Source organism: Prinia subflava, chromosome 2 (genome assembly GCF_021018805.1).
Source record: "Prinia subflava isolate CZ2003 ecotype Zambia chromosome 2, Cam_Psub_1.2, whole genome shotgun sequence".
Lineage (NCBI taxonomy): Eukaryota > Metazoa > Chordata > Aves > Passeriformes > Cisticolidae > Prinia > Prinia subflava.
The window spans coordinates 69,567,516-69,590,921 of record NC_086248.1 but is presented as its reverse complement, the minus strand read 5'-3'; the positions used below and the strand labels follow the sequence as shown (position 1 = coordinate 69,590,921).

Here is a 23,406-nt window from a genome sequence, read left to right as displayed (position 1 = left end):
ATATTCATCTGTAATTAACTTCCAGAATTACAAAAAGTCACATTTCTGTGAAAAACTTGAGTGTTGCACTGATTCAATGTGCAAGGTTGCTGAAATTAGGATTTTGTTTTCAATTCAGATGCTAACTCAGGTTCTTTTACACCCTTTCATTTGGAGAACACCCCTTTACTGGAGTGTGGACACAAGCTTTAAGTCTAGGGTAACTATGTCAGAGAGCTTAAATGTTTTAAGATTGACCTTTGTTACTTACTTACAAATTCATTTAAATTAGCTTTCCATCACACTTGTCCTTAAGGGGCCAGTGTGTCACAGATTTTTGCACTGCTGAAAACGTGTCGAAGGGATGATGTCTAGGACTTACAGAGACCGTAAGATGAAGTAGGCAATAGTTAGTCTGGTTCCAGACAGATGATGTAAATGCTCCTTTCTTTCCTCTCTGAAGTACAGGCAGTACAACTATAATTTGGGAACAGATGACTAAATGAGAACCTACCCGTACTTCCAGCATCAGTGGAGCGATACATTAGCTAGATATTTGAGAAGAAATTAGCAGAACAACTAATGTTAATGTTTACATTGCCATAGTTTGCTCTCAATATCAGTACTCCATGCTTTATCACAAGTGGTTTGTACTTCTCACAAAGAAACTGTTTCTGTTCAGCAGATTAAAGTGAAGTCATTGCATTTGTTTACATTTTGTACCTTTGATTCTGGAAAAAAGTTTCCATCACGAGTATTTAGAAAAACCCTAAAACCTTGGAAGAATTGAGCACTGTCACACACTTGGGCTACATAAAGGACTCTAAAAGTGAGAAGTAAACTATAATATTTTTAAGTCATAGCGTTCACTCAGTTTTCAGTTCAGAACACTCTATGTTAGCTACAGAGGGCACGTTATTTCTTCACCTCTGAAATGCTTGTATCAGAAGTCAGTTGTGGTTTAGCTTTTTACTGCCATATTAGAAGGATAAGGAATTGGCTGTAAAAATATATAATGGATAATTTTAAGAGGCAATAAAAGAAATAATCCTTTTATACATAAGTATTATCTAAGATAGCAGAGCTAAATGTAGCTTAACACAGTTTTCTAAACTCTAGGGTATTTTCAATCTTATTTTATGTTTTAGTGTCAATTTAAATCTATGAATGCTACTTTGCTAGTGGTATAAAAATGTCTAAAATACTCCAAGCACTGGAGTAGGATTTCAAGCATTTTACATAGGTTTTCTGTGTGAAATCAGTTTCAGGAGAGATCTGCAATCTTACAATTGCAATCAAAACCCAACAGCATATTACAAGGTTGTGAGTGTCTACTAAGCCTCTTTCTTTTAAAGAAGTTTGCCACGATGTTGTGAAAAGGGCTGAGGACAAACCCTCACTGGAGAGAGGCATAATCACAGTTTACAGGTTGCTGGGGTCATGAAGAGTCTGGCCTATATATTTAATTTTCAGCATGGTTGTCATAGGAACAAACATCTTCTGTGATTTCATGATAGGCACTGCTGTTACACATGTGGACAGTTTCATTTACAAGCACCAATGTTTTCTTTGTATGTGCAAACAAAGAAAGCCTTGAACACATGTAAAAACAGTATTCTGTATTCTTAAACAAGAATTAAATAAAGCACATCAGAGTCACGTCTTCCTCATGACTCTGTGATGTTCTCTAGCATAGGCACAGATCTGGATGCACGAGAGAGAGAGAGAGTCTTTGAGTGGATGCAGCAAATCTGCAATTACCAGACTTGCCTCTGGCCTAAAACTGATCAAGTCCTGCAAGTTTTATTGTATTACCTCCATTGGTGCTTTTTAGCCAGCTCTTATTTGCCAGAATTGAGCTTATAGACTCTGGTTGTAGACAGAAATAATGATCTCTGGGCATCAACTGTGTAAAAATGGATCTTAGAGATTATTATGGACTGATTTAAGTGAACATACACTGTAAAACAGGGTGGCTCCACATCTCCCGTTAGGAGAAACTTGATAAATCCCAGCTGTAAAGTTCATTAACTAGATTTCAGTAATCTGAAATGTGGATTTTTATTTTGAAACTTTTTGCCCTTGAAACTTTTGCCTTTATTTATTTTTCCAAATTAACTTTTGAGTGCGTCCTTCCCAAACTTAGGAGAGCAAACCAGAGGAATCGATATGTCACAAACTTCTGTTTAAGTCTGGCAAACAGCAGCAGTGGGAGGGCAGTGCCTGTTGAGCAATGGAACATCTTGTGGTAGTCTAGATTTAAATGCTACAGGAAGGCACAGCTGTGGGTAAGAACTTCCAGTAAACCACCTGATGTAAGCACAGAAAGCAGCCAAGCACCAGGGCACATGAGTTCTGTGGTCTGTGAGGGCTCCTGCTGTGAAGAGCTTGTACACCCTCAGCCCTGTTGTGCCGTGCTGTCATTAGGCCTGATCCGAGTTATATTTCCTTACAAGTCATGCCACACTGACATCTTGTTCCCACCTACTGATGTCTGCCTCAAAACCACAACCTGTGCTCAAGTCTGCGGCAATGGGTGCAAATGTCTTCTGGAAAGAACCTCTGGATGCCTAGGGTTATCGCAGGAGTATGGCCTGTAAATGGCAAAACAAGAGGTCAAATTCAATATAGTGGTAAAAAAGGTAAAATTTTAATAAGAAAACACAGCAATATTTTCACAGTGACTATGAGGAAAAAAGCAAGAAAGATAGAATGTAGTAAAACACAAAGAATAGCAAACTACAGGAAGGAAGTACATTTTTAGGAAGTTTTTGTAGGTGGTGAAAAGCTAACTACAAATCTTAGCTGTACACCTGTATTCTCATTTCCATGTTTCATGTGTGTGTTACAGCTGGATGTTAATAAAGTGCATTGTGTAGTCTATAACAGCATGATCTGAGTGAGGAGTAGAAGTCATCTATAGATTATTGTCATTCCTGTAGTACCTATACTTTTTTTTAAGAAGGAATACCAACACAGGAATGAGAGTACTATCTCTGTCAAACTTCTGAGCATAGTGGGTGTGATGAAAATACATAATCTTGTTTAAAATACCACCTGAGATTTGTGCACCTGCTCTTTCAGTGTGTGTGCTTATCTGCCAGCAAATCTGACCATGAGGTATAGATCTAAATTGTACATTCATGGGAACAAGCAGCCAGGCAGGGGGACTGTGCTAATGTCCCTGCAGAGGCATAAGCTGCAGCCTGAAATCAGTCGTATTAGGCTCAGTTTCAACATGTCAATCTAGAGAAAGCAAGGGTTCACTGTTTCTGTGCCGTGTGTTTGACTTGGACACAGCACAGCTCCTGGAGTGGTGGGAACATTTCCATATCATGCAGTCCTGTCAGGCAAACAAATTATCCACAGGCTTACATAAGATGGTCTAGGTATGTGTCATTTCTTACATTTTCTCCATATAGTGCTGTTTCTGTCGATTAAATATCAAAATCGTGACGTTCCTGTAAAAGAACTGTAAAAGAGCAGACCAATATCATTATTGGCAAAGAAAGTAGTTTTAACTTTTTAGCTGCTAGTTAATTATTCCTACTCCAAAGCAATCTTAGAATTTTCATGAACTTTTTTAGCAGCAGTCTGAAGCTGCTGACAATTAAAAACTATCAATAGGACACTGGGAGAGAAAAGGCAGGGAGGTTTCTTCCTAAATCTCCTGAAATACAGGAGGGGTAAAGGGTTTATGTCAACATAGAGGTATTTTACTCAGTGTGAACTTCCTTAAGTGAATATGTTTGAAATGTAGAAAGCAAACAGATGAGGAAGGATAAACAAGGTTGCCATGTGATTCTGGCAGGCCCACAGTTGCCATGACTATTGGCAACCTGTGTCGAGGCATGGGGAATATCACTGATCCCCTGTGTCACAGTAACATTTGTGATCTGGAACAAAAGCTCTCTATTTCCATGTGGAAAAGCTACAGAGGATCAACTGGAAAAAAATTGTTTTGATTGTCTTTGGTTTGAGGGTGGGGGCGGGTAGGGAGGGTGGCTTGTATGTGTGTGGTTTTGGTTCTCTTTTTGTTGTGGGGGTATAAAAGTTATATTTTTCTGGAGAGGAATATATGTTTTGTCTGCAGCCTTGTGCTCAGAAGATGGGAAGCCCCTTGAGACTGTGTTAATTGCTATTTCAAACAACAAATTTTCCCGCTATGTATCACCAGATAATTTGTAGATCTTTGAGAAGAGCCTCTGTCCTCATCAAATATGTCTGGGTTTTTTGATGGGCTCAAGAGGAAAGGAGTGAGAGGAGATCTGCATAGACTTGTTTTGTGAAAACTATTTGAAATTACTAATTCTGCATTTGAGCGAAAATTTACAAGATTCTGAACTCTTCCCATTATGATTAGTTACGCTGAATTTAGTAGCTTATAGGGTTGCAGCATGATAAGATACAGATAGTACTTAGGTTTAGAAATTTGATGAGAAAATTAATCCAACATTCTATGGAATGCCATTGCTTAAAGTTATCTCAGTCTGGATTTAGCTTTTATGATGCGGTTGTATTTAGTTTTGCCAAAATAATGGCTTTCTGCACTGGTCAGTTAGCTAAGTAACAAAAAATTGACAACAATCATTAAAGAATGATACAAGAACAGGCATGCAACAATCATCGAAAAAAATCAGTATTACTGATGTTAGCTAAAAACCCAGTAACAGGTGTGGTGGTGCATACCCCCCCTTCCCAGGCTGCAGTGTGAGAAATGCTTGTTCATGACAACAGAGTGACAGCTACTGCCATCCATTTTAATTGTGAAATAAGAGCAATTTAATCTTTATAATTTATTTTAAAAATTATTATTTATAAAATGCACAAGAGATGACAAATAATCCATGGAAAACCACTCCATTTTAATGCTTAATGGACCAAAGGCTACTTTTAGTTATGCCAGTGTAAGCCAGTTGGCTGAGCTGGAGCTCTCGCAGTGTAACAGAACAGAATCTGTCTGTAAATTTACCTCTGTAACAAATCAGCCAGATGGCTCACAAAAGTGATCTTTACAACAGCAAATTCAGTTGTGCCGGCTTCTTTTGCTTGTATTGTACACTAGGTACATAATATTTCTTATTTAGAGAGCGATTTCATGCACAGACCCCACTTAAGAAGCCTGTATTACTTTACATCGAAACCATAAGCGAGAGAATTTGCCTGAGATGACAGTGTGTCATCTCAGTGTGTCCAAAGCAGTTACATCCAAAGATTTGACTTCGCCATGGTATCGGATGTGCTCGTAGCATAAGAGGACGAATTTTAAATATCTGTGAGAAACCAGTGCGGTTTATGCTGGTTGCTCTGCAGTACTTGCGTTTGCGAACTCTGTCCGTACACGTCGAGCCACCTGCAGATGCACCTTAAGCCCTACTGGAGACCGCCTTTCCCTGTGGGAAGGCAGTGATTTACGCTCGTAGATGTCCGCAAGAACAGGAGAGCGAGCACTTGATTTCATATTGCTGAAGTAGCCCACTTTTAGATCAGAACTAGCACTTCTTGACGAGCGGTGTGTGCACCCCGTGCCCGTGGTCTCAGCGCAACACGGCGTTTTCACTCAGGAGAGCACCTCCCGCACGGAGGATTTAACCCGACGTATCCGACGTACTTCCCGCTGGGAAACGCGGGCTCCCGGCGGACGCGCTTTCCATCCCTGCGGCCGTCGCGCCCGGGACGGCCATGGGTGAGACCGAGCTGGCCGGCCCCGGCCCCGGCCCCGTCCCCGCCGGGAGCGCCCTACCTGCGGCGGGGCGGTGCAGGAAGGGGGCGGTGCGGCGGGGCGGCGGTTCCGGGCACGTCGCGCCGCTCGCCCCGGCACCGCCGCGCCCCATGGCCGCTCCGCGGGACGCGCTGCCCCCAGGTGAGGCCGCGGGCAGCGGGGGGAGCGGGCGGGGGTGCCCCAGGGGCGGCGGCTGCGGGATAGCGATGCGCGGAGGCGGCCCGCGGCCCCCATCCCGGGCCGGGCAGAGCCGGGGCCGCGGCTCCCGGGGGCCAGGTGAGGAGCGTAGCCCCGGCCGGCCTGAAAAGAGTTTTAAGTTGCTCCCTTCCCCTTCCGCACACGCCAGTTAGGTATGATAATAACTTATTATGTGCTCTGCTGGTGTGATTTAGCGTAACTTGTCTTGTCAAGCCTGCTCCAGTATTTAGCGTGTAAGTTAGTTTGCGCTAGTTAATAGCGTGTTCAAAATACCTTTTTAAAGGACGTTTTCTTAGAAGCCCAGATCTCAGGTGGCTACGAAGTCCACACGCATTAACTTACATAGTAATGGTAATGGTGCAAATTACTTTTAAACACTTCACCTGTGGTGTGCCAGCATCAGAGATTTTTCCATACCTATCTGATCAGACCAGGACAAAGTTTTGAATAGTCAACAGTAAACAAAACTGCACAGGTGCTGGGACTTGGGCTTCTCAGGGTACTGAATATTCTAGTATAATTTGTCATATCTTCTCCTATTCAAATCTGAATTCATGTGCCTCTAGTCAAAGCAACATTTTTTATTTGGGTTTAATAAAAGAGTTCATCTCTATGAGTAAACATTAGTATTAGAGTGATTACTTGTTTAAGTTGTGCTAAGTTAAACTATTAATGTGCATGCCCAGCCTTGGTGTGAAAAAGGTCTGTTTGCATGGTGGGACTGTAACTACAGCTGACCTTAGGTGCTTCACTCACTACTGGTGGTGTCAAGACTGTTGCAGAGAAAAACTGTAACAGAGGAGAATGCTGTCTCTGGTACTTGGTGCTTTGTGAACCCCCTCCTACTAAAATGGTCAAAATGCCAAGGTCTCTAAAACTCACTTTCAGACTTCCTTCCAATTTAAGGGTGAAAAGCAGAAAAACTGTTCGCTGGTAAGTGCAGAGCATGGCATCCCCATTTCAGTGGTGGTATTGAACAGAGAGAAAAGGTAGGCATTGGTGCAAGTCTGCTGTTCTTCTTGCACACTGGTCAGGCTGGATGGGCCCTGGCAGAGCCGTGGCAGCTGCTGAGCAGCGTGCAGGTGCTGCGTGGCAGAAATGAACCTCAGGAGCAACCACTGAACCAGGTTTATGTCTGTCCGAGTCAATGTGCACATGCTGATTTGTGTCCATCTGAGTCAACTCACTTGTGGCTCTCTGCAGAAGTGTGGGGAAGTAAACGTGGTCCAATGCCTGTATCCTTTTGGGGTGAGTACGGTGGTAGTGATTTTGTGAGGGATCCCAGGTAATGTTGTTCTGAAGCTGTGTCAAAGTAACTGTGAAATCAGACAGTCAGTCAGATGATACCCTCAGTTCCTGCTGGCCTTTCAGCATGCAAAACTGTGGATGGTTTACATCTGAGATAAACACAGAACTTTCCTCTCTACTGCTTTGTGCACCTGTGTCCAGCTCTGTGACATGAGCTGTGGAATGTTGGGGCAGATGCATGTAGGACAGAGAGAAAGGACATTCAAATTGCCTTATTCTCAATAAAATACTAAGTCCGTGGTTTTCAGATTATCTGCCTGCTATGAGTGGTCAATAAGACCCTGGTGAATCATCTTCAGCCCAATATGTGGAGTCTTTAATCTTAGGTGCAAATATTCATACACATACATGTCACTTGTTAAAAAACCTGGGGACTTGGTAGTGCTCTGCAACTTACACAAAACCATGGAAATTACTATTCTTCATAAAGAACTATTAAATAAAGGGAAGCAATTGAGGTACAGGAAATTAAATACAATTTAAAAATACTTTTCAGGATGGATGCTAAGCAAGAAAGATGCAAATTCCCATGATGGTGTTTATGTGTGAGACCTAGGAAGCAGGAGGGAGAGTTACCACCCTTGTACCCCATCACCTCTTGTAGAAATACCCTTGGGTCTGCCAAGTCCTTGTTTCAAATGCCTGTATTCTCTGAGCTCCTCCAGTTTTTTCAGTGCTTCCCTCTGGACTGTGGGAAGTAAGTTATCAGTGTCAAAAGTACCTTGGTGGTGTCATCATGGAGATGTAACAGAGGATAGGGGACAGAGCCCTTACCATAGCTACAGTAGCCAGTGAGGTTCAACAAAGGTATGGCCATTCTGTCGGGTCTGCCTTCATCTGCTTCAAGGCTCCTCTTACATGGGAAAAAGAAAGTTCTGGGGGTTGTTTTGTTTTGGTTTTGGTTTTTTTTTTTTTAATTAATCTAAGAATCTGTAAGGAGGACCTGAGAGGTCTTTAGCTGGTTCGCCACTGGCTTTGAGTGGAAAAACAGTGAGACTAGGGAGGCCTGGGCTGGCTTTCTTCCCTAGAGCCTTTCTTTGAATCCCAGTGCCTCCTTGTTTTTCAGCTTTCCTTTACAGGGTGGGCTTCTCTTTGCTCAGTTCCTCTGCAGCTTTCCAGTGCCATTCCCACTAGGAGCCTCTATTTTTTGCCCTACCCTCAAGCAATGTCTTATGTAATTTTATTGTATTTTCCCATGTCCCAGGGACTCTCAGCATCTCTGCATTTGAGAGTTTGTCCTGACTGTTGCTATCAGGGCAGGATTTATCCACAGCATTTTGTTAATACCATGTTTCTGGAGCAGGGATTTCGTATTTACCAAAAAATGCATGTGACAAGAACATGGAGTGTTTGTTTGCTTGTTTTCCTCTTCTGCATATGGCTTCCTAATTTGCAGTGTGAACAATGCTCAACTGTGATTTCATAGGCCCCTGCCTTTTTTAAACATTCAGTGTGCAAAGACTGTGCTCAGGCCTTGTCATCACGTGCCACCTGCCTGGACAATGCCTGTGGGTTTCCTGGGGGCTCTAGCACTGAGGAAGGCTTTACTTGGAATCTCAGGGACACCCACTGCTGCTGGTGGGGCTGCCTCACAGAAACAGGAGGGAGAACAACTCTCTTCTACTGCTGCCACCTTTTTTATTTTCAGTCTATTGTGCTGTCTTGCATTGCTTAGTGCTTCAGCTCATTCTTTTGTATTGAGTGGATTTGCCACAGTGGGTCCCCAAATAAGCAACTATGCTCAATTTGAGCTGGTTGGAATAGTGTCTGTGTAACTTCTGTTCTGTTTTGGGCCTCAGTGTTTATAATGTGTGCTTTGTAGTTGACTTCTGTGACTCTGTTCTAAATCTACTGGGTTTTATATTCCAGAGAAGATAATCACCAAATACCGATTACAATCATGTCTTACTAGCTGCAGCTGAAAACTTAATGTGTACTTGCAGTAAGTGACTTTTGGAATAAGAGTGACAAGAATGAAGATCTTACCACATAATTTAAAATGTTTTTCAATTTTGAAAACATTTATACTTATCAACGGAAGAGATTTCTGAAAAATATGGCTGATGTTAAATTACAGGAGTAGTTTTGTGAATCCCAGCTTCTGAATGAGATTTGTTTCTGATTCTCTGTGCACTTGTGGTCAGTATCCCACTAGTATTTGTCAATTTAGCCACTGATGCAGAGGGGTTAACATTTCATGATTCACCTGCAGGTACTTTGAAGATTTATTTTTTGATTCTTTTGATAGTAATAAAGTTGATTTTACTGTTCTGTTGTATACAAATAATTACTATTTTGCTCAAATATTTTTAAATTAGTGTTTTCAATTTTCTGTTGTAATCTGGTGTTGATAATAGTATTAATTTTTGTTGTAGTGGGTATGTTAGTTTCCTGTTTGAATTATTTCTTTGAGGAAAAAATTGAATGTGGTTAGTAGGAGAACAGAACTTAGCTTTTAGAAAATTTACTGAATTTTTATTATTTATTGCTGACATGTTTTGTGTTTCATTTTCACTAAAGATAGTTTAGGATTTTAATTGAAGTCTATCTTTTGTTAGGTTAGGGTTGGGTGTCCTTATTACATGTAGCTTCTCATCTGTGTGCAAGTAGTTCTGACATTTTCCAGTTTGCCATGTTTTTTTTGTGGAAATAAGACATAATGCATGTAATGGCTACATAGTTGTGTTTTATCTTGGTCAGACAAAGAAGCAAAATATGAATTGGAAATACTGGAATGATTATACAGTGATAAAGTTCTCTTTTTTCCAGCAGATCATGCAGCAAAAGAGCCAGTGGAGGATACGGATCCAAGCACTCTTTCTCTAACAATGGTATGTGTTTCTGGTCTAGTGCAGCTGAAATCATTCTAGCTCTCTAGGATTATGTAATGCCACAGTGAGAAAAAACATTCAAGGATGCTAACTCAAACTGTGAGTGTATATACAAGATTTTGCTTATCTGTATGGCTGCACAAACAAACTTAAATTCACTAACCTGTGCAGTCAGAGTGCACCAGCTGAACTGGATGGTATTAACAGCAGAGCTGCCCATGGGATAACCTCCAAAGGCTGTGGCTGTGCCATCTCTTTAATTTAAAAAAGCCCCAGCAACTGAGAAAAGTTGGTGCTGACGTTCTTCTGTCTACACATTTTGGACGGATAAAAAAACCACCTAGGGCTTAAAATTTCACCAGTACTAAGCTGTAATTACCTCGCTCGCTGATTTGATATCAAGGAAAGGTAGGATCCAAGAGCAGTGCCTTAGGCACGCCCGGCTGAGCCCCGGGAGGGACCAAAGCGCGCCCTCTGGTGCTCGCTGGCACACGAGCACTGCTTGTGTCGGGGTCCCGAGCGTCCCAGGCTCCTGCCGAGGTGGGAGTACAAGTAATACGAAATGAAAATGTGAAAACTTTTAAAAATGTGGCTTTCTATAAAAACCACACCTACTTTGGCGCAAAGGGGAGGGCCATAGGAAAGGAGGTAAATTTTGGACATAATAATGTCATGCCCAGGAATCAGTAGCTGTCTCCTTAAACTCAGTAATAATAGTCTCCTATTTCATCTTAACCAGCTATGTAAGTTTGGAGCAGAAGGGAAAAATATTTCTTTTTCTTTCAGGGCAGTAATATTTTATTAAAAGCATAATCTCCCAAAAGAGAATTGGCAGTCATGTCTGTTCCTCCTGGCATGCATTACCTTTTCAAGATTATGTTGCTACTTCAGTACAAAATTTCTTTCCTAAACTCTGCTTTCTCACAAAAAATAGCTTTAAAAATACTGTAGCAAAGCAGCAATCTCTATTACTTCTTCATGTGCTAATCAGTAGTGTTAGTAACATCTCAGTTGCCACGAAAGTGTTGCTGGATATGATGGTGAGCTGATCAACTAGCAGCACCTTGAGAGATACAACTATAAATATGCACTTAACAAAAGCACATAAAGAAAGAGTATATAAATACTCTTTCCCCAGCACAATTACACTCAAAATAACATCTCTGTTTCTTGCCTTTTTGTGACAGACTGAAAAATATCCTGTCCAAGATACAGGAGTACCTAAAGGTAAGTATTGTGAATTCTGTCTATTCAGGTATCCTTGATCTGTGTTGCTATCTGCAATAAAACCAGTGGTGTTACCCAACAGACTGAAATACTCATACTTTTTGCTAGATATTTATGTTTTAAATGTAATGCCCTCTTTATTTTAAAGGTCAGTTTGGCTTGTGTATCTCTAACTTTTGAAATTTCCTTCCCAAGTTTAGTTTTATTCTAGAAGTCACTCTAAAACTATAATCAAAAGACTTTCTTGATCTGAAAGGAAAATACAGTGATGCCATTGAAAGACAGGGTTCAGACAACAGCTGGTAGAGACCTCATAATGTTAGATGGTGACTTTGAAGGGGCTACCAGTGCCTTCATGTTGTTAGAAACACAATCAAGAAATACATTCCAGCTCTTTTGCCTCTGACTGCATTCCCAGCCTTATAACCTTCAACTCTTCATGCCACCTTCTACCTTCAGCTGGTGTTAATATCTTCTACTGAGGAACCTACTATTAGGTCCACTCTGCACAAGTTCCTGCCTCTCCTTGCTGAAAATGAAGTGAGGGAGTGTGGATTCTGAAGAAAAATACATGGATTACACAGTGTTCATATCCTCCTTATGTTCCCTTGATGTGTGGGATGGGTTTTTTGTTGTCATCCCAGGCGTTGCCATTGACTTTTGTGCAGGGAATGCCCTGGCAGGGGCTTGCTTGAGGAGCACTCTGCACGTAGTGTGTTCTCCTTCCTGTGTGTCACAGCAGGTCTGCAGTGGGACAGACAGAGGAAACCAGGCTGTCACAATGGAAACTTCTGCTGAGGAGTGGGAGCAGTACACCACTGGGGTTAAAGAAAAGTTGGAGATTATTCTGGGGCTTGAGAAAGCTGGACAGAGGAAATGAGCACTCTTCAGAAGTGCTGCTCAGCAGGGAAGGATCATGTGGGATGAAGACTACTTGAAGTCATAAACTAGTTTCTGTTTATTTGCAGGCAGGTAGTTTGGTCCTTCAAAATTGTTTGTTAGCACCAAAGCAATTGCACTGGAACATTTTTTTTTTCCGTGTCCTGCTTTTTATTTCACCTGTGACATTAGATCCACCTCAGAATTAATTAGGTAAATTCATAAATTTCAGATTTGTCAGGGTTGTTTGAAATCTAAAATTGCATATTCTAAATGCACCTAATTTAAAAAGGAAAGCTAAGACGTAAGTAGAAAGGTCAGCACTTTCTGTAAAGAGGAAATGCACTTGGGTTACATTTAATTTTCATTTTTGCTTCCTCTTACTAAGTGTAAGAAGATGTAATTACTAATATAGCTTGACATTTCCCCTTTGAAGTTGAATGTGATACAAATACCTCTTAGTTTTCTGTTCATTTCTGTGAATCTAATTCCTTCTCTGAGACCGGCTTTTCACACTTATTTCTATTAAAAATACAAACTTAGAAGTATGAGTGTCAACTAAAAATTGTAACAGATGTGCCAGTCTGATTCTGTATAACACACACTTATGTTTGTTTCAGATTTAATATTTGAAAAGACAGTACATTGGTGAGAGGGGCTGTCTGTTGCTTTTATTGGTTAATTAATTAATGGGCCATTTTGGAGCCATAACTTATTAAAGTTCTTGGCACCCTTTACTAATTATGAAATAAAATGGAGTTGAGGGAACTTTATCTTGCAGAGGTCACCTTAGTGTTTATCATGATTTGATAATAATTCTATTTCTACTCAAATAAAGAACAAATTTTATACATATTATTTCTGCAGTTTTGATGCCCATGCTCTGCATTTGCAGACAGACTTTGTTTTGTTTTGGGTTCTTTGTTGTGTTCTCTGGATCTGCAGTCATAAAGAATAATGATGATCCTCTACTAAACATTGACATTACTGGGGATGAAATATCTTTCAACAGTCTTATAAAACCAGAAAAAGAGGAGAATAATGATTTTTGGTTTTTCTTGCAAGGATGAATTCTTTGATTCAGATCAATTTCTTGAGTGAGTTAAGAAAATATTTCTTCTTTGTGTTATATGATGATTCATAAAGATAATAGAGGTTCTTCAATGAGATCTTGCCACTAAACAAACAACAAATGGAAACATACCAGCACTGCAAATGTGGTCATCCCATGGAGTGTTCTTATGTGTAAAAACATATAGAATATAACCCTTTAAAGCTTGTGTTAATGGTTGGTTAGCACCTGACTCAGGAATTATGCAAATAGTTTGATGAGGAGGACCTTACTAATCATGCAGAGTGAAATTTGTCCATTTGCACAAGGTTCTCAAAGGGTTTATGTATCCTTTGTATCCCATTTGCAGGGTTGAAGTGATGCTTGAAAGGTTAAGAGAGTTTGTGCTGTACTATGGAATGCTGTGCTTTTCAGTGGACTCGCAGGGTTATTGATAAACACACTTTGAAATGGATTATTTCAGTGCTTCAGCAAATTCCTGTGTAGTAGAAATCAGTAGGAGTCCAGTTCACAGAGGGGCACGATAAAAGATAAATATTTATGCAGTCCTTATTTTAACTGTCGTTTTAAGTGTGATAAGAAAAGCAAAACAAAAATTAGAGTGACTTGTGACATTGTCAGCCTACTTGGTTGTATTGGTTCAGTTAATATTCTATAGTCAGCTTTCTGAAAGAGCAACATGACTCTTGCTTCAAAAATAGTGTGATGTTTGTTTAGAAAACAACTGCTACTTTAATATCTGATCTCTGCAAGGATTATATTTCTTCTCACAGTCATGCTCTGCATGATTGTTACACACATTGCTGATTTAACATTTTGGGCTTTTAATCTAGCAATTCCCAGTGTTTGATCATAATATGGAGTTAAATTTTGTATGTTAGACCTACACTATGATTTATGTTTGATAGTCTTACTATTTAAATTTGTGTGTGAGTGGAAGACCAGTGTTTCACACTCTTTGCCTTAGATGGGGAATACCTAACAGATCAAGTTACCTTGGAAATTGCATCTGTGAACATCAAGACCCTTACGTCGGATTCTGGCCTAATTCAGCAGGTAAGAAAAATGATATTTGAATGTGAACTAAATTACTGCTGTTAATTAAATCTGTTAACAAATAAGTATATTTTCAGGCTATATCTGGAAAGCACAAAATTATTCAGTAAAACACACCAGAAATTTGCTTTCTTTTCAAGAGTTCAATGAAAGGAGCTTTTGTGGAGAAGAGCAAAAAAAAAAAGAGATTATTTTATCATTAACATGTACATTTTAGTTTAAATAGGTTTTGATCAATGTATAGATGTTCTGAAGAAGAAGAGCCTGCAAAGAGTTAAAGCTTTGTCATGCATGCTGTCTCTCTGGTGAAAATGAAGCCATGCAGAGAAGAAGTGAAGAAGTAAAGAATCCTAGATTTGCCCTTAGGGAGGCATTAGATTGTTTTACTTTGATTTTGGGACACTGCTCTTCCCATAGCTGAAACACTGTCCACTTTTTGTGAAATCTTACATTGCCATAGGAAGGGCAATGCTGAGTGACTCCCATGCTCCATGGTTATCATCTTTCAAGTGAATGTTATTTCATTCTGAATTTCAAATTGATTCTCTTTGGGTTGAGCAGAAAACTTGGAGAGGAGAAATGAATGAGAATTTTCCAGCAATGTGAAGAATTAAAAGGAGTTCCTAATGCCAGAGTCCCAGCTGAATTCCATCAGAAACAAACATGGGTTTGGTATGCGTTTCACAGATGATGGAGGTAACTGTTCCTTGCCATCATCAAGAAGAGAGCATTTATTGACAGCTTAGAATCACAATAAAGATAATTCAGTGTATTAGGGTGGTAATGGTTCCACAGAGCAGGAAAACTTTCTGCTTACCTTCAGACTATGCATAAGTTTATGGCTTTGATTAGACCAGTAGAGGATGATTGGATCTTCACTGTGGGCAAAAAATATTCTTGCTTAATGCCTTCATTTCCCTGGCAGTAACACTACATTGTGTTATAGCAATTACATTACAAGAAAATTATCTTGAATAAACCTGAATGCATCTGATTGATAAATTGGATAATGACTGATCAGTAAAAATATGATTTTTGAAAACAGATGTATGGCACAGGTAAGTATTGCTGTTTTTCTCTGTACTTTTTGCAGTACTGTCCACTCTTATTTTTTATGCCTCACGTATAATGACATAAGGGCACTTGGGCATTGGCTTTCACAATAAGGTTTGAACTTCAATGAATTGATAAAGTCTGGGAAATGAAGGTCAGAGCAGCAGTTAAGTGAACAATATCTGCTTTTTGCCTTTTTTTAAACTTGCTTATTTGTTTCTTTTGAAGAAGATCTCTGGGGAGGCTGAGCTGTCCTGGGAAGTTCTCATTCTCCCCAATGAGTTACCCTTCTGGGAATTTCCTCCTTGAGGCTCAGTAAAAACATTCGGCCTTTTTCAGGAATTTGTGGGAGTGGAGACAACTACTATAATCAGGAACTTCAGATTTAATTTTTTTAAACTTTGGGTACTCACATGTTGCCATGAAGGCCAAGTTTGTGTTTAAAAAATGCTGACCAGATAAAGCTGTCGTGATAGAAAAGTAAACTACTAGAAGGTAATGGCAGGGCGCATTCAGTCGTAGTTGGCCTGTGCAGTGTTAGATCTCTCGAGCAGAGAGCAGTCATTTTGATGTTGCATGTGCGGTCCTGCAGTTTTCAGGGAGTAAAGAAATACTGAAAACAGTATGCAAATTTTTCCTTTCTTAACAAAGTCTGTAAATATTTTGGAGAGAGTTACCCTTCTTTATAATTAGATTGTGAATGTATGCAAGTTCACCACAGCAACTGAAACTGCCTGTATTCTATTTTTAGTGGATTTCTTAGTAAAGAAGGTGTAACAGGTAGGACTAGAGTATCTTATTACACTATATTGTTACCCATAGATTTGTTTGTATGCACAAGCTGCAAAATGAAGAAGCCTGCTGTTGTAGTTTCAGAAGAATGACACAATACAAAAAGATCAACAATACTTCATTGCAGCTATCTAAGGGGAAAATCCCCTTCTACTTTCATCTTTAAATCCTCAACAGAAGAAAGCTATTTCACCTGGCTCCACACCTGCATAGTTAAAGTCAGGGCAGTTGCAGTTTCCCTGCAGTTCTACAATCAAGGGGCTGTCCTTCCAGTTTGTAGAGGTTGCTAAGTGATAGAATTTAAATGTTACAGCATGTGTTACAGTCTTAGGCTGCTAAGTCATTTCATTATGTTTAATTAGCAGACGAAACACCATTAAGGGAATGTTAACTTCAAATAGGAGGAGGATTAGACATGAGCCGCAAAAATGTTGATGTCCACCTGTTATCTAAAAAAGCTTCCTATGTATGTAAAGCAGTTTGTAAAAAAAAATTTCTCCACTTTGCCTAGATCAACAAAACAGTCCCTTATTGCTGCTTTTTACAGGCAAAATTCTTGGGTTTTCATTGCAAAACATTTTAAAAATCTTTTAAATCAAACTATATGAATTGTTAAGTAACTTTTTGGTGTTTATGAGAAGTTAGTCAAAAGATGCAATGCTATAGCATATCATTAATAAAAATGCTGTTGTTCAGTGCATACAACCAACAGGGCAGCTTTATGAGCCAAAGCCTGGAAAGACTGCAGATTGTTAGCAGTTCCTGAAAACTATATGTATATTCCCTGTCTGACTTTACAAGTAACGTGGGATTCTTTCAAGTATTCTCCTGCTGGTTGTAAATTAGTCAAATACTTACTCTGATGTTCAATTACATAGTTTTATTTTGACTTTATATTTGTTTTCTGCTTTGTAGCCAGAAGACAAAGACACAGAAAACCATACTGACGAATCACTTTCAGGTAATATGTCAGCTTTATTGTTCTCCATATTTTATTCCTAGGTTTTATGTGAAAGTGCTTTTTAAAAACCTGCTATTTGGTATAACAAATACCTGCCTGGATAATTAGTGCTTATGGAGCACATTTCATTACCAGTGTCATTTACAGCCTCCCCTTTGTTCTAAGAGGATGGTGATCAATAATGCAAACCATACAAAATACCAGCTGAGCTTTCCAGATACATTTAGTACCTCTGCCTTTGGGAGTGATGTGTAAATAGCTGTCAGGAGAGAGCAGAAGCTGGCAGTAGGCTGTGAGTGCTTATCCCATCACTGTGTGAGTTCTGCTGGGGAGGGGGTGTGTGTGTGTGTGTGTGATACACTGTTCTCTTAGTCTGACAGTAAGAAACTGAGAGTTCTGTCAGTAAAAAAGCTTGTCCTATCAGGTAGCATTAGGATCATGCAGTTAGTTGGGTAGTGCTTGTCAGCGTCTAACACAGGGGCACCTTAAAAAAGCAGGATTCTTTATGATGCTTTTGATAGTCTTCCAGATGGTATAGCATAAGAAGCAGGTTGGTTTAGTTTTGTTTACTTATATCTGTGCCCTTTTACAGAGGTGTTTTCTTTACCCCTTCTTCCCTGTTTCTATTGGAGGACAAAACTTACCATGGCAACCCTGCCAGAGTAAATAAGATGAAATTCAGATAGGGTGCTCTCCTGCCCTCTAAGCTCAGCTAGAAATTTGATTGGATTATATTCATTTTGCCTTGTTTGCATAAGTAAAGGTTGCTATGAATGAAGAAAGAAAGTTTTCTCACTTCAGCAAGAGTTTAGGGTGCACAAGAAGAACAGAAGAATTAACATACATATTCCTGTAGAGAACAGCTGCATGGCCTGTGGAATACCTGTGAGCTAAGATTTCACCAGAACATGTTCCCCTTTAACAGGGAATCTAAGCATTTCTATGAAGTTATGTGTCTTCAGTAGTGTTATTGCTGCACGTCCTAACTTGTTGAAAACTTCAGAAGTTGTCCTTGGCCTGCTAAAAAAGCAATCTGGTGAGCAATGGTACAAAACTAACAGGACCCTGTTCTTACTTTAAAGATAAAATACAACATGTATGCAGACATTATATTCTCGAATTTTCACACAATCTGACAATAATTACTGAAAATAAATAATTGATGTTTAAAAAGTGCCACAGAATCCCACAAACAGCCTTAACAGATGCTGTTGTCCTTATGAGTAGGTGGCACTAACTACCAGATTTGTCCTTTGCCAGAGATATGGTTTAGGCCTTTGATATAGCAATTGTGAATTGTCACTGTTTTCTGTTGTTTTTAATCAGTCATTTGATTAAAATCAGCCCCTTTTTCAAAAGAGTTTTGTCTGAACTAGGACTAGCTACTTCCCTATTTCAAGCTGTACAATGAGGCTGGAGCATAGAAACTTTAGGAAAAGCTTCTAGGCTGTGTGCACTGTCTACTATTTGGAGATGGCAGATTCTCCCTGCTTTCAAAAAGGAGCAGGGAGAGCTGAGGTCGTAACTGCAGCCAGAATGCTCAGACCATGTCCTGCACCGCTGCAGTGTTAAAGGTTTTAGTGTTGGAGTCTGACTAGAGGTATGACTCAAACTGGTTTCTACATGGTTTAAGGGCTATTAATATATAATATAGTCTGATAGCACCACATTGTTCCCAGTTTTGGGAGAGATACTGACTATGGTGTGTAGGAGATTTCTAAATGGCAATTTTCAGTATTTGATGCAGATTTTAGAACACATGACCACCTCTTTCCAGAAACTTGGTATTTTATTTTTTCTCACACGTGGAGGAGTATGCACTTTATTTCTTTTCACGATGTACATTTAAAATAGGCTTTGTTGGTAAAAGAGGGGCAGTTTTTATTGCAAGAGGCCTTCCAAAGCAAAGGAACATACCTACTTTTTCATTGTGTTAAAGTACTAGATGTTAGTTGTGTTTGGATCTGTTAGCAGAGATTCTTCTGGTGCATATATTTCACGTTGTTATGAAGGCAGCAGCTCAGAAATGCAAAACCTTTTCCTTGATTCTGCAACACACATACATGAGATGCATGGAATACACACATAATCCTGTTGGTGATATAAGTGGGTATTACACAGATTCAAGGAAGTGGCATTTTTGTTCCAAAAACAAAAAAGGGGACTATGCTCACACACTGCATTAAATCCTATTGCTTTTCTGTAAAAGTATAAATATGGTACTTTCAAAATTACTGTCTTTTTGATTAAAGCCACTTTTGATTAGACTGTAGTGAAGAGAGATGTTTTAGAAAGTTAATTTCACGAGTTCTTCATGAGGAGAGGCATTGCATATCACTATTCTGACTTTTTCAGAAGCAATTCAAAGCAACTCCTCAAGCCTTTATGCTTTTAACTTTTTGTTCCTGGTGATACCACAGTAATAGAGCCTAATTTCTTCCCATGTAATGGTTTTCACTGCAGATCTCAAGAAGACCTGCAAGGAAAATGTCACCTGCTCCTTGTGCTTATTCCGTGCACCGACCATCAGTGACATGCTCAATGATGAGGACTTGTTGTACACAGTGAGGCTAAAGCTGGATCCCTGCCATCCAACAGTGAAAAACTGGAGAAATTTAGCAAGCAAGTGGGGGATGACTTACGATGAATTGTGTTTCCTTGAACAAAAGCCGCAAAGTCCCACCTTGGAATTCTTGCTACGGAATAGTGACCGGACTGTGGAGCAGCTGATTGATCTCTGTAAATTTTATAAGAGAATTGATGTTGTGAAAGTGCTGCTGAAATGGGTGGAGGAGGAATGGCCCAAGAGAGGGAACAGAACTTACCAGAATGATTTCTAGGTCAAACAAAGTTGTTAGTCTGTACGTGTTAAATGCTAGCTAGCACTGATACATTGGAAGTTTCCCTTGCAAGAGAGAGAAAGTCTGTACTGAGGGTTTGTATACTGTGTAAGCTTTATCTACTGTATACACAAATGTAACCTTTATGCCCTCAGGGTTGCAAACATAACCTTCCAAAAGGGGATGAAATAATCCAGGTTGTGTTCTTGAGTCTGCAAATACCTTCAGTTTCTTTGCTGCTGTTCACAGCTTTCCTGAAATGAAATGAAATGAAAAGGCCAGACCACTTGTTTTACTGCAGCAGTTGTGAACGATATCAGTTGTGTGCTGTTGCTATTGGGAAAGCCACAGTTAGAAGGCAAGTCTCTTGGCCTTACTGGTGGCCCCTCCACAGTTTTTTATGTTCTACCTGGTACAAGGTGAGGTGGAATCTTTTTCTTCCTTTTTAGTTGTTTTAAGCTTTGTGACACTTTCTGACAAGGAACACCTCAGTGTTCCAGGCAGCAATTTGGATCTGAATGTTACAATCAACTGAATATTCAACATCACATTTGAGCAAATTAAGTCTCTTTTATGAACAAGAGTAGACATTAAACAATAACAGATGTTAAACAAAATAACTACTCACCTGCTACTACATCATAGGCCATATATTTACTCTAAGAAGAAATCATGCAATTCAGAGAGACTTTTCAACCCATAACCTTTAGGGGCCAAAAGAACCAGTAAAAAGGCTCTGTGCTTAAAATTACTTTCCAAGGGTTTAAAGACCGTGTACACTCTGAATGCATGTATCCAATCCCTCTCACTTTGCAGTGTGAGATGATGGCACCACAGGGTATTGTTAGTATTGACTGTAACTTCCCTTTTCACAGGCTGTGGTTTTCTTTACAGTCCTGTGGGTTGGCCTTACTTTCTGTCCCACAGCAAGGCAGTTGCAGTCTTGTGTGAAACTAGCACTATATGTTGATTAAAGCCACTCTAATGGAAAATGAACAGCTGAATTCACCTACAGCCCAGGTGGATGGTTATTAAAGCACTTACAGTGGTTTAGACTGATTTTTTTTTAAGGATTTTGATACTCTGAATTACACTGTTTACATTTTAAATGTTTCAGAACTGGCCTTTTTCCTACCACTCTTCTGCCATCACAGACAATGTAGTATGTACATAGGTGTATATACCAAAGCACTGGTCAAGATGTGGGGCAAAACTAGAATGGGGTGCAGGTTGATACACTGTTTACTTCTCTTGAGTAGAAATAATAAGAATTAGTAGCAAAGCTGAGGGAAGTCTAATGCTGTATGCTGAGTTTTTTACTGTAAGAGATTGAAAAGGGACCTCTAGTAATACTTAACTATAGATACTGAGTGATATGGTTACAGAGGAGCTAGAAGTAAAGACTAACATTTTCAATGTCAGGCACTTAAAGTTAACTTTATTTTAGTGACTTCAATAAGCTGAAAGTCTTGTTTCAGGGTAAAGAAATTGACCTAAATTTCAGGTTTGAATTTTTAATTTTTTTTAGAAAAAAATAGAATTTATAATGATTTTTTTCAACAATTCCTCAAAAAAGCTGCTACTCTTTAGAACTCTAGTTTTCTAGCTGTATTTTAAGGAGGAAATTTTACTGCTCTGTCTTGTTGGGGCTGCAGTTCAAGTGTTTAATGGTTCTCTTCTAAGAGTAGGGGGTTTCCCAACAGATGTCTCTCAGCTTGTAACTTTTGCAGATAATCTTCTGCGCTGAGTTAGATGCTGTAGATCCAGCTTTGGGGACTATTGCTGTGCTGGGCTGCTTTCAGTTCCTACAGAGGCATCCACTGCTGATGTGCAAATAGCTCATATCTCAGCTTGTCCAACCTAATTCCCATACCTTGGGCTGACTGCATGCACGATTTAGGATCATATGCCTGTATGCACACAGCTTTTCCCTCCCATAACATACCCCAGGTATATCTGTGTGGTGTTAAAATATGCTGTGCTTTGGTAGATCCAGACCAGCTGGAATCCTCACCTAAGAATCAGAATGGGAAGATGAAATGATGCAGTAGCATTCCTGAATCAATGTGTTCAACTGAAATCTACCCCGTTTCCTGATTTCTGGGTAAAAACTCGTAAAATTTGTCTTGTGAAGATGAGTTTGATCTCTTGGAGCTCTTCAAAAGTCAATGTCAGATGCAAGAGTTCATGTCAGATGGAAATAAAGCTGCTTCTGAGAGTTCATAGGCTGATGCTGTATAAATTCAGCTCTTAAGGTTGAAAATGTTAGCCTTAAACTTCACCACACACTGGATTACTCATTACTATACTTGAAATACTTTTTTTCCTCTTTGTATGGCATAAATGGAGATATGTACACTCTTTTTTTAGTTTTATATCTGTTTACAAGATATTGGTTCTAAGTGTTCAATTTATTCTTATGTCTTCTGTTATAATGTGTACTATTTTTAGAAGAAATACAGTTGTCAGTGTTTGACTTTATTGTATTTGTTTTTATTACAGCTAGGAAAACAGCTAGGAAGCTGTTTTCCTTCTCACCAGTCACCTTGGAATTACTGAACTATCAATTAGTTGTTCTGTGTAAAAAATGCCTTACATATGAAATTCATGATGCCTTAAAGCACTTATGTTTGCAACACATATTGCTGTTGAAGAAAGGAAGATGCATTTTTTTAATCTTTTCCATATGAAAAATAAGTTGATTTTGATAAGATGAAGAACAAAGATATTTAGAAACTTGTAGCTGAGTTACTGACTAAGAGAGGTATGAAACCTGTATGGGTTGAACTTCTCCTGAATTAATAACCAGTCTGATAATGGACACTAAAAAGGCACTATGAGGCAATCAGTTTTGTTCCATTATATCCTTTTTCTATTCCTGTTCAAGACCTGCTCTCCCTTCAAGGCTTTCCACAGTTTTTTGCCCGCTGTCTCTGTGCCTGCAGGATGATCAGAGGCCTTTGCCACCCATTTCAGCTTCTATGAAGCTGGCCAAATCACTGTATTATTTCATTCCTGCAAGCTTATCTAAGATATAATGAGCTTAATAGCTGTTCTTCAATGACAGAGTTACAGTGCTGTGCTCCAGGAGATCCTAGCTTTCCTGTGTGGACAGCTATGGGGTATCCTCAGCAAAATGGTGACAGGGTCCAGTTGCCCTACTCTCTGCATGCACTTCCCTTGGATCTGTGGAGAGGAATGCAGGATGGGTTTGGGACTGTCCTTTGGAACCTACCAAAAAGGATAGGGGTAGTCAGAATGGTCCCTGATGCTTGCTTCGAAATAACTTGTACAGAAACTGTAAACCAAAGGTTCTTCCTGAACCAGTACTGAAAAATGGAGTGCTGCAGCTTGGCCTGGGCAGTGCTTTGTGTATTTTTCACTGTCTCAAAAGGCCTCCCACAGTTCCAAGTCAAGCTGTTAGCAAGAGAGAAGAAATGTAAATTCTGCCTTATGGTTCTTTAAGCTAGGGTAGCACTCTTGACTTA

The 23,406-nt window shown here is 39.6% G+C and overlaps 1 protein-coding gene and 1 long non-coding RNA gene across 4 annotated transcripts; one reads left to right on the top strand and one right to left on the bottom strand.

The window, feature by feature from the left end:
* Positions 1-1,460: 1,460 nt before the first annotated feature.
* LOC134546987 (uncharacterized) lies at positions 1,461-5,080 on the bottom strand. Its single transcript, XR_010079332.1, has 3 exons — positions 4,952-5,080; positions 3,387-3,451; positions 1,461-2,573 (listed from the first exon to the last, which is right to left on the bottom strand). It is a non-coding gene; the product is annotated as an uncharacterized LOC134546987 (long non-coding RNA).
* Positions 4,782-22,394, top strand: EDARADD (EDAR associated via death domain). Of its 3 annotated transcripts, none has more exons than XM_063390437.1 (6): positions 4,782-5,842; positions 9,977-10,038; positions 11,226-11,265; positions 14,184-14,272; positions 17,033-17,071; positions 19,541-22,394. In XM_063390437.1, the coding sequence occupies exons 1-6, from the start codon at positions 5,662-5,664 to the stop codon at positions 19,916-19,918; spliced, it is 789 nt and encodes a 262-aa protein (XP_063246507.1). In that variant the 5' UTR covers positions 4,782-5,661; the 3' UTR covers positions 19,919-22,394. The 3 variants fall into 3 exon arrangements, with proteins under 3 accessions (XP_063246507.1, XP_063246505.1, XP_063246506.1); XM_063390435.1 differs by having other exon boundaries at positions 5,007-5,842; positions 17,033-17,078; positions 19,542-22,394; XM_063390436.1 differs by having other exon boundaries at positions 5,112-5,842; positions 9,980-10,038; positions 17,033-17,078; positions 19,542-22,394.
* Positions 22,395-23,406: the final 1,012 nt, after the last annotated feature.